Source organism: Aythya fuligula, chromosome 15 (assembly GCF_009819795.1).
Source record: "Aythya fuligula isolate bAytFul2 chromosome 15, bAytFul2.pri, whole genome shotgun sequence".
Lineage (NCBI taxonomy): Eukaryota > Metazoa > Chordata > Aves > Anseriformes > Anatidae > Aythya > Aythya fuligula.
In genome coordinates this window covers 10125741-10143487 of record NC_045573.1, presented here as the reverse complement: position 1 = coordinate 10143487, position 17747 = coordinate 10125741, and the positions used below count along the sequence as shown (strand labels likewise).

The following is a 17747-nucleotide window of genomic DNA, read 5'->3' as shown; positions in this document are numbered from 1 at the left end:
TCTTACCAGTTGGCAAGTGGTCTCAAAAGCAGATCTAAACAAAGAGTCTTTGATTTCTTAGCCCTGATAACAAACAGAGCTGCAGACAGCCTTAGCAGTGCAGCTGACAGCACAACAATCCAACAGGAGAGCTTGCAAATTAAGTACTGCACACTTTCCTCTACCTGAGGTGGTGCTTCTTGGCCCTTGTATGCCTAGCAAGGTTTGAGTGCATTAGATAACTTTCACTAATTCATTCAGTGTCTTGCAAAGTGGATTTTAAAACCTTAGCTTCTTGACAAGACAAATTGAATAACATTATTATTTATAAGCTACAAACTGTCTTTTGACCAGAATACAATTTTAGTGATAGAGCAAAAAAGTGTAAAAAAACCAGGAGATTTAAGCTTGCTAGGTTCTATTGCATAAAACCTCAGCAGCTTGATCATAATATGAAGTCAGCTGTTACACTGTTTTATTGATTTATCTTTTTCCATTAATTTTGGGAGCATACAGGTTTAGCCCAGAATTATAAGCTAATCTCTTCCTAAGAAGCATCTAACCTTCCCATAGCAGAGGTTTAATAAGTATTTTGATTAGGACACAATTTATGGAAGAGTTCCACATGTGTTGCTTTCAGTATCGCTTGGAAGGGGAAGAAAGAAACTCATAATAAACAATAGATGTTCTGCACCCTGTCAAGAAGGGTATTTCACACACAGATTTAAAGAATCAGGAAACCTAGTCTTATTTCAGTTTACCTTGATATTTCTAAACATCTCATAAAACAATGCAGAGTTCTGTCTGTTACCTTTGTCTACCTTTATCTATTTTGATTTTATCAACATTATTGTAAGGCCTATTCTGTTAATAGAGAGTGAGTGCTAATTATAGACAGCCAGCAGTCTTCTGATTTCTGCTAGGTGCTGGATGGCTGGATAAAACAAATGAGTGTTGTGTGCTGCAAGTTTGTTTTCTCTTAGAAATGGATCTTTCGTTATCCCTTCTACCAGTGTGTGTCTTGGACTTGTATATTTTAAATAGAAACCTGTCGGAGTGCAGCAAAACATCATCCATTCATTTTACTAGCAAACATGTAAAAGAAATCAAATACATTGTACTGCTGAGATCACTTGTGTTGTATGATGTATGTGCCGTGCATTGTATAAATATTTGAAGCTGCCTACTGCAATTTCCAAGAAATTGCAAGAAAGAGCAGTTATTAACTTGCTTGAGCTCCTATATTTTATTTAATTCACCTAATAAGTTCTTGTTGATTTAAATTATATTCTTTAATACTTTATAAGCCTGTGTTACCACGTCATTAAGGAAATAGTAGGAAATATACTGCTAAAAGGAATTTTAGTCCTCAGCTGAAACAATTTACTGTCTCATTTCATTGCTTCTTTTGTATTAATACAAATGACTTTCTGTGTAGTGAGTTGGTAAACATATAAATACAACTTTACAGCCAGCCATTTGTCTTTCTGTCCAAACTGATGAGAGCCTGAGATAGAAGCGAATCATTCTTCTCTGCAGAGATACCTGGGGATTAGCACACTGTGATCAGTTGCCCCAAAGGGCAGAGAGACGTGTGATACAGCAGGGGGGGATAGAAATGCTGAGTCAGAAAAAAATATTTCATAGAAGGTAATGCAGAATCTGTGTCTTTTAAAGGAATTTGAAACAAACTGTATGGATGTCCATTTCTGAAGTGAAATAATAGGCTTTTCAAAGGATTTTGTCCTACCTTTTTCTCTCAGTCTCTGGAATAGAAACTCATTCAAATCACACACACACAAAAAAAAAAAAAAAAGGTTAAATAAAAACTCTAAGAAAACATATTTTAAAGAGAGACAACCCACAATTTTAACAGTGTTTTATCAAGATACATATTAACAGTTTCTTTGGTGGGGCTTGTTAATAGCTGCTACTGTATGAGACACTGCAAGACACCAGCATTAAGAAGCCAAGTTGTTGGCTTTATAAGAACTTGTTTGCTGCAAATTCTTTATTAAATGGAAATCCCCTGATGTTAAAAATGAAACCTTTTCAGGTTCATTGCGGTGATAGTTTATGGAAAACTTGGAAATACTGCAGTCATTTTTTCTGTTTTTCTGGCACATTCCATGTTAAGCTCTGGGGGGTCAAGGTGACTCACAGAGGAATGAGTTCCTAAATTTCTTCTCTTTGAGGGCACATGTTTGAAACTCTAGTATATTTCTGCACCAGTTCTAGCTCAGTTTTAAAACAAAAATAAGGATATAGAACCATTATATTCCATTACCAAATGGCACAAGTCTCTTTCCACTACTTATCATACAAATGCTGTGCTTGAGATTTCATACCTTACAAATATATCATCTCTTTTAACAATTCTAACTTAAAACCACAAACAAATAAAGTAAGTCAGCAACTGATTAAACTTCAAGAAAATTTCAGAGAGTTCAATTTTAAAATTATAATAAGAATATTGATTTTTTTCAACACTTTCAGCATTTGTTATTAAAAAAAAATCAAAATTTTAAGTCTTTCTGCAGCAGTACATTAATGAGTAAGAGAAAACAGGGAATCTAAGATTTGTTACAACCAATAGCTTTTGAGGTAGCGTGAATGCATAATTGTTTGCATGCAAGACCAGAATGGAAGACCAGTACTTGCATTTCTTTTCCTTGAGGAATTTAAACATTCTGACTGCATGTTTGTAGTGGTATGGTACTGCAGTCATTTCATGCTTCTCCACAGAGCAGTCTCTCAAAGAATAATTGCTGTGCTAATTCCCTTATCATGTTAGTTCAATAGAAGGAAGGATTAAAAAAATCTTTTTTTTCAGTAGGAGAAATTAAAAATTATATAAGGCAAGACTTTGATTTAATTTTAACAGTTGTGAATTTGGCTTATCTTATTTAATATCTCAAATTACCTTGTAAATCACTTGTGTATATCAGCTATATTAAAACTATATTAAAATCAGGGTTAATGAAAGTGTATCATAGTTACTGTTGCAGCATGGTTACAGTCAGCGGAGGTTCATCTTATTTTATGATCCACTGGCTGATGTCTATCAGGTTCTTTGGATAACATTACTTTATAATCAGTACCTGACAATTAAAAAAAAAAAAAGGACAAGAAAAAACACAAACATTCCTCTCTTAATGTGTTTTATCATGAAGAGCTCAATTTAAGGCTTGTCATGACTGTTTTAAAGCACACACTCTAGCTATTTAGCTGAAGCAAGGTTGAAGCCTTTTGCAGAGGAACTCCAAGAAATCTCAGAATTCCAGCAGCTCGAAGTGATGAGCAGAATCCTGATCAGCTGGGAAGCAATCAGGCACCGCACTTGGAATCCATTACAGATATCATTAGAGCAATGAAGTAATCAGCACCAGTATCTTGGTATTTAGCTGCTGATTAAAAGTAGTTTGTACTCTGAATATTATTTTCAAAAGTTTTTCTTGATTACATAATCAAGAATAGGATATCTATTCCTGGTAATGCTAATATTGTGGTACATAATCAAGAATTTTAAGCAATACCTTATAATGCAACTTTGTTACTAAAAACGGTTTCTGTAAACTTGATACTTACACCTAGGCACATCATGATAATGAAAGACTTGCTTCTAAAAACATTTATGTGCATTAAATTAATATACCATAACTTACTACAGCAAAAATAGTAATCTGCAAAATATTATTGATAGGGTAATGTGTTTATTTCATTGCTTTTTTGTAGCACTCTGGCAACATGTCTTTTTTTTTTTTTGTCGTATCAAGTTTGCACTTTCTGTTTTGGTTTATGATAGCTTCCCATGTCCTTCCATCAGCCAATACCCTTAGAGCCTCACATTGCAGCAAGGTTCTCCACCCACCTAGACTGCAACATCCTAACTCCACAGCCTTTGGAAAAAAAAGTGCCTTGCAGTGACATCAGCCAACTCTCTGCATTCTGGGATGCTTCCCATCAAGTCCCACAGATTTGCTTGGGTTGAAGTTTTTCGAGAGATACACAATTGAATCCTCTTGCAGTACAGATAGTTCCTTTGCTTCTTTAAGTCTAGGCCCAGTGGCTTGGGAGAACATTTTAGTGAGGACTGAGGAAAAAAAGGGCATTGAGCACCTATCACAAATAACTGCCTCACTCAGCAGGTTCACTCACTCAGGTTCTGCATTTTCTTTGTTATTTTATTGCTAAAGTAGCAGCAGAAACTCTGGTTGCCCACCATGTCCCTTGCTAGTTTCAACTCTTGTGGAGCTTTCGTTTTCCCAACATGAGCCCTGCATGCCCAGGCAGTATGTCTGTGTTCTTCTTTTCAAGCTTATCTTTGCTTCAGTCTCCTTTTTATGTCCTTTTTACATCAACGCTCAAAGAGTTCCCCATTTAGCCAAGTCATTCTCCTGACAATCTACTTTTTTTTTTTCCTCCTTAGTATAAGGATGGGCAATTCTTGTTAGGAGGAGGTTTCTTTGAAGACCTGTCAACTCTCTCAAACTCTTGCCTTTCAGAGCTACCTCCCACAGGATCCCATCTACCAATTCCCCAAATAACACAAAGTCTTCTCTCCTGAATTCTCTCCTGAAGCTCCAGATCTGCTGTCTGCCTGCTTTACTCCCCTCAGGATTATGAACTCCGCTCTGATGGCTGCTGCAGCCAAGGCTGCCAGGGATTAACACGCTCCCTAGCACCTCCTGTGTTTGTGGGCAGCTGGGCCGGAAGAGCGGGCCCTGGTTGGCCCACAGCTTTGCATCTGTGTTAAGAGGTTGTCCAGGCTCCCTCCTGGATTGCTGTCAGCAGGTATCGGGGAGGTTCGTCTCCCTCGAGAGTCAGGGTCTGTGATCTGGAGATTTCATCAAGTTGCTTATAGAAGACTTAATCCATTTATTCACCCCGATTGTCTCTAGCAAAATCCAACTCTTAAGGGCTGACCTCTCCTCTGATCCTGAACCACAGGCTCAACAAACGCGGTCTCTGGTCATGAATACCCCTCTCCTTACATGGAGGGCAATCCCCTCCCACCTTCTTTCTTGCCCTTCTTCCCTGTTCCATTTAATATGCAGCATTGCGCTTTCTTTAGCATCCCATACCTTTAGTCTGGAGCAGTGCTCAGGAACCAGCTTCTGCATTTTAACATCTTTCGTTACAGCAGCAGAGAATTCAGCTGTTTGCAAGGTCACCCCACTGCAGCCATGAGAAACACTCACTTGTGAAGCCGAGAATGACAGCTCTTTTTATGTGACTGAATTCCCTTGGAGGAATTTATTTAAACTGCATTTTTGTAATGATACTACTGCTATTAGTGGCATGATAGACATCAGTTCTATGCAGAAAAGTCTTTTATGTGATGTAGCTTTAGACCAGGTGTTTAATTATTTTTAATTAATTGTTCTGCTTACAAGGGTGAAAGAACAAGTAAGACAGCAAGTCTCCTGCAAACTTTACTTAGCTCTGAGTGTAGTAAAACATATCTGTTTAGAGACTAAAGGAAACGAGACTTGTCTAATAATGTGTACAATCAAAAAAAAGATGGAACTTAAGCTTGATCTGTTAGCAGTGTTACAATGGATCAGTGAGCAAGAAATGTTTATGCTTGCAGTTTTAGATTAATTTGTATGTATATATTAATTAGAAGAAATCAAAATTACTGGAATTGAGTATTATGACACTCAAAGTACATTGTGAATACCTGTACTAATTCCTTCAAGTGAAGGTGTAATCTCTAATAGACATTTTTCCTGCCCAGGTCTCTACATGGTTAACAATCCACCACAAGCCTTTTCAGTCAAGTAAGCCCACACAGTAAGATGTTTCATTTTTTTTCCTCTACCTTTGTTTTATATTAGTAAATTATTTAATTAAAGACTTTCAAACTGTTCTTTCTGACACATTTCTGAAACAAATCTGGTTCTGGTGGAGCAACCTTATGCTTTTGCTAAGGTGAGTGGACACAGCATTTGGCAGGAACAGGCATGCATGTTGTGCTGTGCTTCAGAATTCCTTCATTTTGCTGAGAGGTGGGAAGGAGGAAGACTTGCATCTGCTATTACAAAGGTCTTTTCTCTGAAGAATACATCTATTCCATTTTTTATATCCCTCTGCAAAAAAAAAATCAATCTAGACAGCTGTGTAAATGATGGCAGGAGACTAAGCCATTGTATTTGAAATAGACTGAATTCCAATACAAGAATTCTGTTGTCTCTGTTCTTCTGACATGCCTAGTGAATTAATTATGATGGCACTTCTTCCTTTTTAATTAATCTGCCTATATTTCCATTTCTCTCATTAGTTTCAGAAGCAATTGTCCATCTTTCTTTCTAGTTTGATCACGTCAAGATAAGCAGTTTTGCCTGTGTATGCTTTCTTACTCATTCCCAGTGTCTGGTGTTGTGGGGCTTTTTTGCACAGATTTTTATTCATTATAAAGCAGACAGAATATTTAGTGGTGTTGCTTGTTTCAGATGCTTTTAGTCTTCTTTTTTTTTTAATTTACCTATCTTAGCTCTCTTGAATTACCTGTATTTCATCCCCACAACGCACCCCCGCCCTACGCAGGGCAGGGTGTGGGGAGGAAGGGAAGGTACAAGGAGCTGGTTTTCCGTTTGCTGAGGTTAGAGCTGCCTCATGCCATTTTGCACATCAACAGCGGCTCTGAAATTGGTACGCCTGGTTCCTGGGGAGATGTTGCACAGGAAGGAAAGCACTTCATTTAATCCTTATATCTACCTGGGAGCTTTTTTCATTACAGTGGCTCTTCCTCCTTCCCTAGAGTTTAGGGAATACGTGTGGTCTTTCAAAGATACCCGGTATTACTGCACGTGGTGGCAGTACTGTAGTGAAGGTGTCAGTGAGGAAGGACAGGAGCTTTGTAAGTTATATAATTGCAATGCAAATTTTATAGCCAGACTAAAGATAAAGTCTCATGAATTTCTTTTATTCTACTATTAAATATATTTCCTTAACGTTAGACAGATTTGCCATATGCATTTAATTGTTGTCTGCCTGATAGAGTAAACGTTGTCCTTGTTGTGCCTATATATATATTTGCATGTATTCTTCCATTCACGTATACGTGGATATGCATTTCAAATCCTTAACAGGGCAGGTATTACAAATGTGATAAGCTGCAGTAAAAATGGCACAAACTGATACTTTTTTCAGATGCAAACTAGTTACCCCTTAATGAACAGAAGGGGGTTGGGGAGAATTAAACAGAAGCTTTCACGTTTGAACAAAGCTGCTCTAGCCTGCATGGTGCAGGAAGAAGAAACACAGGGTTGTTACCAAACATGACATGGCACGGAAAGGTACGCAAGGAGATGTCTCGTATTGTTTGACTGCTCCTCAGCAAAGCAACTGTATAATACTTAAAAATGTCTACACAGCTAAAACTGGGTAGACCCAGTTTCTGAACTTTTGTACGAGTTAGGTTTTTGTCTAATCCACCAATGCCAACCAAAGCCTGAATTGCCAGATAATTCTCTGTGATAGGATTAGAGCACAGAGTTGGTCAGCATTTGGTACCGTAAAGCATGATGAAATGTAGACTTTTATATAAGTTTCTTTTGTAAATGGAACAAGTTAAATCATCTGATTAATTGTTTTAATCAGCTGTACAGAGCCGCAGTCATTCAATAATATTTTCTTATTGCTCCTTGGTTTCTTTACTGTCTGTGTCTCCTCTCTTTAGAGCCGCAGTTAGATTTGTAAGATCTTCCAGGATTGTGTCTGCTACATACTTTCGTTTTTCTTCTTCTTTTTCTGTGTGGTCTGATGTTTATTTGGGGCTGTGAGCACCAAAAAAAAATAAAAAAAAAAAGTGCTAGAGGAACTTCCAGGGAGAAAACAGAAGCACACCTATGGAATTTGATGGGGTAGGGCTGCAGCTAAATGAGATCAAATTTTAGGGTATGAATGTCTAAATTCTACTTGAGGCAGCTACATTTTTTTCCATATCTTGCTGTAAAATTTAAATGGGCTAAAAATAATAGCAGTGTAGCAACAACTGCTGTTTAACCCACTAGCAATCCATGGACTGAGGCAACACAGAAGATTAGTCTTAAATTTGTAGTAGAACTTCAGGCACTGTCAGAAGGAAGGAACAACTGGTCTTGATGGAGGAAGAGATTTGTGATGTGCACTGATCATCTGCAGAGGGACGGGACCTTTAGGAACAGCTTTCCGTAGCCAGGTACAGGCGGACGATGGCCAGGATCGATGTGAAACCCATACTCCTTTTGGAATGCCATTTCATATTTCCCTGTTACCTCCCCTTTTTTTTTTTTTAAGGAGGATATTAATTACCCTAGGCAATTACAGACTGGCTGCATACAGGTGGGTGTAGTTGCCATTGCTACACACAGGCCACCAGCCTTGTGCTAGTGTGCTTTATGCTGGCTTCACAAGACCACAATCCTGGCCTACCAGGCTCGTTACCAGCTCGTTGGGGGAACTGGCTGTGTACTGGTGTGCCTGGCTCCCCACTCTCTGCCTGCTGCTTCCAGGGTCCCAAATACTTCTAGGACCATCTCAACAGCTAACCAGTGCCCTCCCGCTGCATACAGTGCTGTGAGCATGTGTGCGTGTTTATTCCCCTCAAATTCTGCACATTTTTGCTCCTCTGTCACTCTTACTCCCCAATAAAGCCTTAGTGCTTAGCAACTCAATTTGGCTAATTACAATTTTGGGCAGCGCTATGTGCTTTATGTGAAAAGCAAGTAAAACTGCCAGCTACATGTGTCCTTAAAATTATGTACTCCATTCTGTAATCCTGTCTTCCATACAAACAGTGTATTTTTCCATATAATAATAGAGGCAATGATATGCACTAAGTTTTCCAAGAGCAGGTGCCAAATGTTAGGATTCTGAGTTCAAATTTAGGCAGCAATTAAGGGACATGATTTTCAAATCAGCATTTCTCCATTTGACTTCTGCTTGACAATTTGATGATCAGGACACAAGACGAGCTGGGCGTACTGGCTTTTATACAATCAGTACCTCTTATAAGCTCTGACACGTACGCTGGAGAGAGTGAAGTTATTTACGTTCAGAATAGACAGCTTCAGAGCTGAGGAGCATCAGAGCTGATGGCTCTGTTGTCCAGACAGTGGTATGGCTTCATTTCTGGTTATAATCACTGTAATGTTTTAAGGCATTCCCCCTCCTGAGAGAATTGCTAACTTGAGCCTCTTTCCAGGGCCCAGATGTGATGTGAGACTGCTGCAGTTCAGCATATTCCTATCTTCTGTTTCTGTTAGAGTCCCTGAATGCATCTTCCTCCAAAACTCTAGTTTTTATAGATAATAAATTTTAAAGCATAGGCTGCATACCTTCACCTTAGAGGGTAACTCTAAGAAAACTCTTCAACTTGTTCATTTTTCTAAACCAAGAGGAAAGTACATACCATAAATGGTCCTGGTCAAAGCATTTTCTTTAAAACTAAGATAAAGGCACCTCACTATTGTAAATGCTCCAATTTCTCTTACTTCAGAAGCAGCCTTGGGCTTGACCAGGAAAGATTAGTGAATTTTTGGCTTTGGTAAGAGCTGAAGCTTAGAGCCTTACAGGCAGTTCTGCCTGATTTTGGTTTGGAGCCAGTGAAAAGGGATCTTTGAGGTAATACTGAGTTTCATAACTTTTGTTATATTTAATAAAATCTGCAGTCATTTGCATGTGAATGTTCATCCTCCTCTTTAGCAAACATTTTGCATGCATTTAATGTACAAACTTGTAATTTTTTCTGTTGATTTCCTGACATCCCTTCCAGGAGGCAGAGTGCTGCACTCGTCCTTTGTTATATCAGATACAAACCATCTTGGTCACATTTCAATAACTGAGTTGTTGGAGATTTGGAGCTCTTTGCTGCTGGTGGCTTTTGTACACAAGATGTGATATGAATGCAAGGCTGAAATCTGTATGCAAATGCACAAACTGCCATTTATATGTTTGTGAACTGAATAAATTACAGGGAAAGTCAGGTCCCATACAAGTTCTTAATGTTACATAGAGCGAATTAGCAAGGCATCATACAAAGGAAGAAATGCCTGATAATGCTTAATATCTTTCTCAAAAAGTGATTTTTCTGTAGTAAATCTGGCTGTGAACTGCTTTTGTTACTGCTTTTAAACTACCATTAAATAACCCATTTTGCTAAAACAAAGGAACAATAACTTAAAAAAAAAAAAAAAAAAAAAAATCACCAGATAACTTTAATCTGCTCTGCCTGCCCTCGAGGGAAGCATGTATATAAGGAGATGTTTTATAAAGCTTAATTTTAATTAAAAATACAGTAATTCTTAAAATTCTTCCCCATGTAGAAGGCGAGAGCACAAATGCTGATGTTTGATTTGTTCATATAACAAACAGAGCTAATTAAAAGAAAAAAAAAATGTCTACAGAAATAATGCTTAAAATAAGGTTCCAGCTTTAAAAATGACTGCAGGCATTTCACCTTTACTATATTTGTCCTTTTTTTCCTCCCTTTTCAGAACTGGCTGCTTGGTTTACTAACAAAAGCAAGTTTGTGTGTGGTTTTATTTATTTATTTATTTATTTTTCAAAACTCCCATCAGCCTGGCACAGCTGGGGAGGAGGCAGCTGTGTTCAGCTCTGCCACATGCAGCTTCAGCAAAATTGTCAGCTAAATCCCAATTCCTGAATCTTTGTCAGTGGAGATTTATAATAGAGCGCAAAGTAGAAAAGGCACAGATTGACTTTTCAAGTGCGAGGTAGAAGCAGTGGAGTTGAAATGTTTATACTGATGTTTATACTGAAGTAGTTATAAGTTAAAATTTTATTTGTTGAATATTCAGTAATTTTTTTAAAAATACGTCATTGTTCTCTATAGTGTGTTGTTTTTTTTTCTGCACTGTCATCTGAAATGACAAGCAGTGTTTTTAAGTGTGACCTAATTTTCTGACAGTAGGGTAGCATACACTAAGTTAACTCATTGCATTCATTTCTCTCACTGTTGCAATTTACCAACAATTTTGATATGCTGGGGGTGATGGAGCCCAACCAAAAGGATTCTTGGCTGTTTTCTTCTCCAAACCTGTATCCAAACATCAGTTAGTAACGTAACCCATTTTCTTAACTGGGTGGGTAGTACAGTATTTGTCAAACATCTAATAGTACCAATTCCAAGAAATGTCACTATGGTTGCATAAATAAACATTTTATAGTAATTATCTGTTTCTAGTAAAACCTAATGGAGCATTCAAAGCCTCCAAGCTGCTTAGTGTGAAATTTAATTTGCTGTAATCAGCCCAAGAGCAGGGAAGCATGAGATATTCTCTGTGCATGGAGAATATCTGCTCGACAATATGATTTACTCTCATACTGCAAACATATCATAGTCAGAAGAAAGTGTTTAACTTGAGCAAGTATATACTTATTTGTATTTTGGACCATAATCTGTGGTCTGCTCTGCAGCTGATCTGAGGAATCCTGTTAACCGTAACTCTCTGAATGAAAATCTTTGAAACATGATTATGTGCACAATTGTCTTAAATCATACGCTCTTCCATTGTACTAGATGATATATAACATATTATATATGTGTATGGAAGCATAGTTAGATTTTTCTCTATGTTATGGTAAAACTTAATCTCTCAAACTCCAACTGTAATTCCTTTTCCTTCTTTTTTTCTCAGCCCAAAAAGTTTTCATTTAGCTTAGGAACCTTTGAAAATGCATACATGGAGTGGACATCCACAAGGAGTTACTTATTTGGCCTATTGTATGGTAAATATATCTCTGAATCTTTGTTGCCTCTTTTTTTGTTTTTCCTTGGAATTGCATGTGCTATACATAAGGAGTGGGTTGCACAGAATTGGTGCTTTGGGTTGTGCAGGTATTGTCAGATCAGATGACCACATCTTATGCTTTCTAGCATAAGCATGAGTGCTTTTTCAAAGGCATGTTTCTAGGGTTTTCCACCCCTCTGAATTGGAAAGGATTTTCTTCTTCTTCCTTGGAAGTCAGTGGCAGAAGATCTCGCCCACATCATTTTGACTTGATTAATCAAGCTGAACAAAGCTGTCTTGTCCAAACTGCCATCTCATACGTAGTCAATGAAAAGTAACATGATTTTAATGGGTAGGCATTGGGATAAAGCATCCACTTCCCGTTTGAGGCTCTTCTGCCTGTGGCACATTGCCTGCTTCTGCTGTAACCCCATAGTGAACATGGGTGCGGTGCAAAGACAAAAATGGGAAAGGATTATTTAGGTTAGAAGAGCATATTCTAAAGAAGAAATGGCTTGTTTAAGCCATTGATTCTGGCTTATATTAACTGCCTTTTTGTTACGCGCTTGCTCTGGTAGCAAAGATGTATTTGTAAGGCTAGACAATGCCTCAAACATCAGGAAAAGCACATCTATTTTTAAGTAATTGTACCCACTTACTGAAAGCATTTCTCAGTTTAACAGAGTGGACAACTTCATTGGACTTAAAGGACTAGTATTTCAAAGAGTTATTTAGTCATGTTGGTAACTACTGAATATGAAGCTGTAAATATTGTGAAAGTCTCAAAAAATTGTAATATTTCACAAGTTATCATTTGAAGAAAGTGTGAAAGATTAGAATCTTGCTCTGTCTCTTAAAAGTGAACGCTTACTGAAGACAATAATTTTCTACCTTTCGTACTTGTTTTTAGTAAGTTTGCTCTTACAACTTCTGTAACACTGCAGCTTTTTTCCCTGCTTGTCAGGATTTCATCAGTAGCATAAACCCAAAGGCAGTGGTGGCCTGTGCCTGATGGGACAGCTCTGAACAGCTAAGAGATGAGGAAGGATAGAAGAGCAGATTTGGACTTAAATGAAGCATAATACTTATTTTCACAGCAGAAGGCAGAACAGTAAACTCCATAAATTAGGTTGTTAAGTGGACACCTGCATGGCTGGAACTCAGAAAAATGTCAGCGTTTGCAGCTGTTACCTTTAATGTTGTTCACTTAAACCCAAGGAGAAGTTGAGCCCCTAATAGGCTGCCTCATTCACTTTTGGGGGGTTGTCATTGCTTTAATATAATAATTGTTAATTATTAGCTAAAAACAGAGTTAAATTTTCTTCCTGTTTCAATGCCCAAAGATATAAAATATATTTAATTTGTGTTTTCATGCAGGGAAATTCTTTAGCGTGATCCCTTCTTGTGGCTCAGAACAGACTATTACTTGTTTCTAATGTACTGAAAAAATCAGTTGCTTACAGCTGTAGACAAATGGGTATTTCAGTTCCTGCTTTTCAGTGGGAACTAATGAGATGAGGTATTTTATAAGTTAGATTGAGCAGGCAGTTTGTCCAGGAGTGAGTATGTAGTCATATTTACATGATTTTTAAGTGTGTATTAAATGATTTTTTGCATGCCATAATAATGTTTTTAGGCTATTTGAAATTAGAAACATACATGACTAAAGAAGAGAGAGGAGGCATTCTGGCTATTACAGCATGGGCTAAGCCAGAAAAACCTAATTCAGATCATGACCATGCTGGGTTTATTAAAATCGATCAGCTTATTCTTGCATGTAATAATTGGCAGTGGTACAGGGTGTTGCATGACTTCATTATGGCAGATGCTAGAGGGGGGAGGAAAAATAAAAGACAATTTAAATTTAAAACAAGAAATAATGAAGAGTACAGGCTGAGTAATAGGAACAGCCGCTAAGACTGAATTGGATGGCCTGCTAGCTCTTTTCTTTCTATACCAGTGTCCTGTGTATTGTAGGGAAAAGTCTGTAAGATATAGCGTCATTTTGGGATACCAGTGTTTTGGGGCCTAGATAACAAGCACAGCAATGGGGCTGTCACTGGGGTCAGCAGAAAGCTTCTGTGAGGGATGCTGTAGGAGCTTAGCTGTAGCCCTGCTAAGCTGGAGCTGACAGCCAGGTGTCCAAAACGGCTATGGAGATGAAAAGCAATCCCATTTTGAACAGGAGGAGACTGCTCTCACAAAGCAGGATAGAGGCAGTGGTTAAATATGTCTCTGTGAAGGTACTTACAAAAGGAGCATGCTGTGAGTATAGCCTTGGACTCCCCTTTTGTCTTCCCTAGAAAGTTAGGGAATAGTACTAGGGAAAGTCCTCTAAATGTCACGTAAAAGGAGTCGAGCAACTGCAGACAGTCATGAAAACCACAAAAGGACGAGCACTGCAAGAAGAGGAGAGCCCAAAATAATTAGACTCTGATTAGGTGATTGTGGTGCAAGGATGATACAAAGATGAACTGTAAGGCCCAGGAGAAAACACAAATCTGTCGTTTGTTTATAGCAATCGTGTGATTGTTCCCATCAAGAATTATCTACCTTCTGGTGTCAGAGTAGTTCTCCTGATTTCATTGTAAACTACAAAGGGAATGGGTCCAATGCTTTTGGTAATTCAATTTTCATTGGTGATGTTTTGACATTTTGTATTTTGCTTTTATCAGATATAGTTACTATTTCTATTTGATGTTTTGTGTAGTGTTTTAACCTGCAATTTAGCTCTTACCTGCTCTGTGATATTCTGTCTCTTGGGTTAGATGTTAACCAGATTGCAGTTGTCACGTCAGCTCTTTTCAAACGTGTTGCTTGCATAAAAGCTCATAGTTAAACAATTTTCTTTTTAAATTTCTTCTTTTGCTACCTGAAAATTTGCATTTTCATTTTAAAAGGATGTGTTTGCAACTCCTCAAAGGTTTAGGACACTTGCATGATACAATGAAAGACTGAGACTGAGTAATTCCAAAATCCAGAAAACAATTATGCTACATTTTTACATTTTTTTAATGTAATTTAGAGAGTAATTTTCCCCTTCTGAACAGGTAAAATAGAAAAAAACAGAGGCCTCTCTGGTGGCTGATAATAAGTAGGCAACAGGAGAAATATAAATGTACTTAATGACAAAACCTGCAAGTTATGCTGCTACTTCGCATGTTCTCATCCCACACCTTCTTGCCCTCCCGTAGGTTCTTTTTCCTCACTGGAGCCTTTTCTGATTCACCCATTTCAGAAGTAGATTCAATCGATGCACCACTTTTGGGGGGGAAGATTCTCTGCCAGGTTGGTGAACTTGATAGGTTTGCAAAGGAATTCAGCAAATATGAGAATGGTGCAAGGCTGGTGGGTGAGGGCTCCTAGACAGGACCCAGGATTTTCATGTTTCATAGTCAAGAGGTTGATCAGTTGGCTGAATCTTCAGTAACTTCGCCCTAAAAGTGCCTGCACTGGTCCTCAGCCAAGCAAAGGCCTTGCAGAGACTCAGAAACGACTTAACTCAGTGCAGGCGATGTAAATATGTACGAAGTCACAGTTCCTGTTTGCCAGACTTCTAAAGCCAGTTGTTAGGTTAAACTTACTACTAGACATTTGGTTGTATTCACCCACGTTGTTTTTCCTGTAGCAAACCATGACACAGTAATGTCTGTGCCAAGATTTGCAAAAGAAGTAGACAAATAGGACTGTTCTTGCTCCTGAGGAAAACCAGCCCCTAAAGGAGCTTTAGAAGCAACAGAAACATCAGCATTGCTTGTAGAGCTGCAGCACTTGTGCCCTGCGGTACGGGGCTGGTCTGTGCCAAGCAGATCACTGGGAAGTGACTTCTCAGTAGGTCGTCGGAAAGAGAAATGAGGTGTCGTCGTGTCAGGTTGAGTAACTGACCTCTCTCTGGTGGTGGTCTCTGTGAATGTATGACCAATACCTTTGATTGTTCAGCAAAAAATGTCTAATTAGCTCACTGGAATTTCCATCTCTTGAAAAATTGCATGAAATTGGAGGCGCAGGCTGATGCACCCACAGTTTCCATGCACCTGTGTCCTCTGGCAGAGGTGGGGTAGCACTTGGGGGTCTTTTCCTCCTACCTCATATCAGTAGATAAACAAGTGTTAGGTATTTGGAATACCTTGCAGGGTGGGAAAGTGATGATGCTGGTGGAGGTTGCTGTCTGTAAATGCTTGTCTCAGATACAGAACTGCAGATAGCACACATTGCAGCACTGTGGTCTGGGGACAAACTGTTTCAAATTGTTTTTGTAGCTAAAGCGTCCAAAAAAAATTTTTTTAAACCCAACACTTTGCTATAGAGGCACAGTCTGGAATACCAAAGTAAACTGCAGCATGGATTATCAGCAAGAGGATTATTTCTTTGGCAGAATAATCTGAATTCTGCTTGTGCTGACTAAAGCCAGCTTCAGCAAAAATGCTTTAAAAGTACATTCTTTCTTGAAATCTACTCTTCCAGTGGGTGAAGGGAGGTTGCCTTTACTCCTTAAAGCAATGCAAGATGGAACATTGCAAGTGTAGGCAAACAGCGACGTAACCTACAGCAGGAAGATGCAGCACAGCAGAGCCTTTGACATTGCACCTTCATGCTCCTGTTCACATCGCTCAGCCTTCAGAAATGATAAGCTGGGAAGCTGTGGAGAATTATAGGCAACTGCTCTCGCTTTTGTGTTTTTCCTAAAAAACAAACTGTCCTTTATGGGCTATTAATTTAAGTTGTTTATCTTAGGGCAAGACTGTATTTACAGAGCCTAACATAAAGACAGAATATTGTAGCTTGGGATTTAAAAATGTCACCGCACATGATGCCAGGATAAAGAGAACAGAAATGAATTTCGTTTCCATCCACCCTGACACTTCCCAAATTACTTTTTTACACTGCCTCTTGGCATTATATCTTCTTCCTATTTGCCTCCAACCAATCCTCTCTCTAAGCTAAAGAAATATATACTGGCACATCAAAATGTTCTTCATAATCATTGGAATGATTAATTAGTATAGCTAGCCCTGTCCCAAAGACTACAGAGACATTGCTCCTCCTTTTTTCTACCTTTGTCTCTGTAGCTTTCTCTTCTTTTGAAGTTGTTTTGACCTTCTACCAAGAAAAGGTCAAGCCAGAATGTAATTGTCCTGAAATAATCTTTACTTAGTATGGTTTCCTAGACTCTTTGGGCAGAGACCTTGTTTTCCATTTTGAACAATCTGTTTTCTGCAATAAAACACTGAATATGTCTCCCTGTTGCTATAGAAATAATATTGCATTAAATGAGGGAACCAGTGCCCTGCTGTCGACAAATCTAATCTAAGTGTTAGTCTCTGGAGCTTGAATTTCACCACTGGGAAGACATATACATAATTCTACAAATTATTTCTGTAACTTATGCATAAATGTCTTTATACTCTGAAACTGTTAGCTAAATTTCCCAAAGTGATAGCGTGTAGATTAGCATGGTGTAGTGTGTTTACTTATCTCTTAATAGAGCCTTCCCCCTCGCCTTTTCCCCACCTCCCTCCCCCATGGAATACATTTTTGTATTTATAGCTTGAAATTTCCAGCTCTTCACTTGGGAAGGCAGGGAGGGGCAGGGCAAGCAGCTTTCTCACTGGGCTTCCTGCCCTATGGGCAACAAAGTACGTCAGATTTATTTTTTGGTTTGTTTTACATCCAGCTCCTCCAAGTACAGGGAGATGTTATTTGCCTTGTTCGTTTCTAGGAGTAATAAGGATTTTCCAGAACTGGAAGGATGGCCCATACTGACCATGCTCCTGGTACAAGCCCTACAAACCTACCCGCCGTCCTCTACTTTCTAGATACTTTCTAGTGCCATATGGCCAGTATTTCTAAGTTACTCAGAGATTTTGCTACAATAATGTTCTGCAGTTAAAGATCAGTGCTGTGGATTGCCTCCCTTTGAATTGACACACCAATTACCAGATCTCACACCTGTCTTTACATTTAGATATATGAATATGTTGGTTTTTAGTACTTTTCTCAAACCATAAGATTCTAGTAACAGCAATAAGG

The 17747-nt window shown here is 38.5% G+C and overlaps 1 protein-coding gene across 3 annotated transcripts in view; it reads left to right on the top strand.

The window, feature by feature from the left end:
• CPPED1 (calcineurin like phosphoesterase domain containing 1) overlaps positions 1-17747 on the top strand; it is a 50978-nt gene that overhangs the window by 11043 nt on the left and 22188 nt on the right. The window contains exon 2 of one of the 3 annotated variants that reach the window (XM_032197495.1): positions 11625-11715. The exons of the other annotated variants lie outside the window; for them this stretch is intronic. Within the exon in view, the coding sequence (XP_032053386.1) occupies positions 11625-11715 (91 nt within the window). The remainder of the gene's footprint in view (positions 1-11624; positions 11716-17747) is intronic. 3 annotated transcript variants of the gene reach the window in all.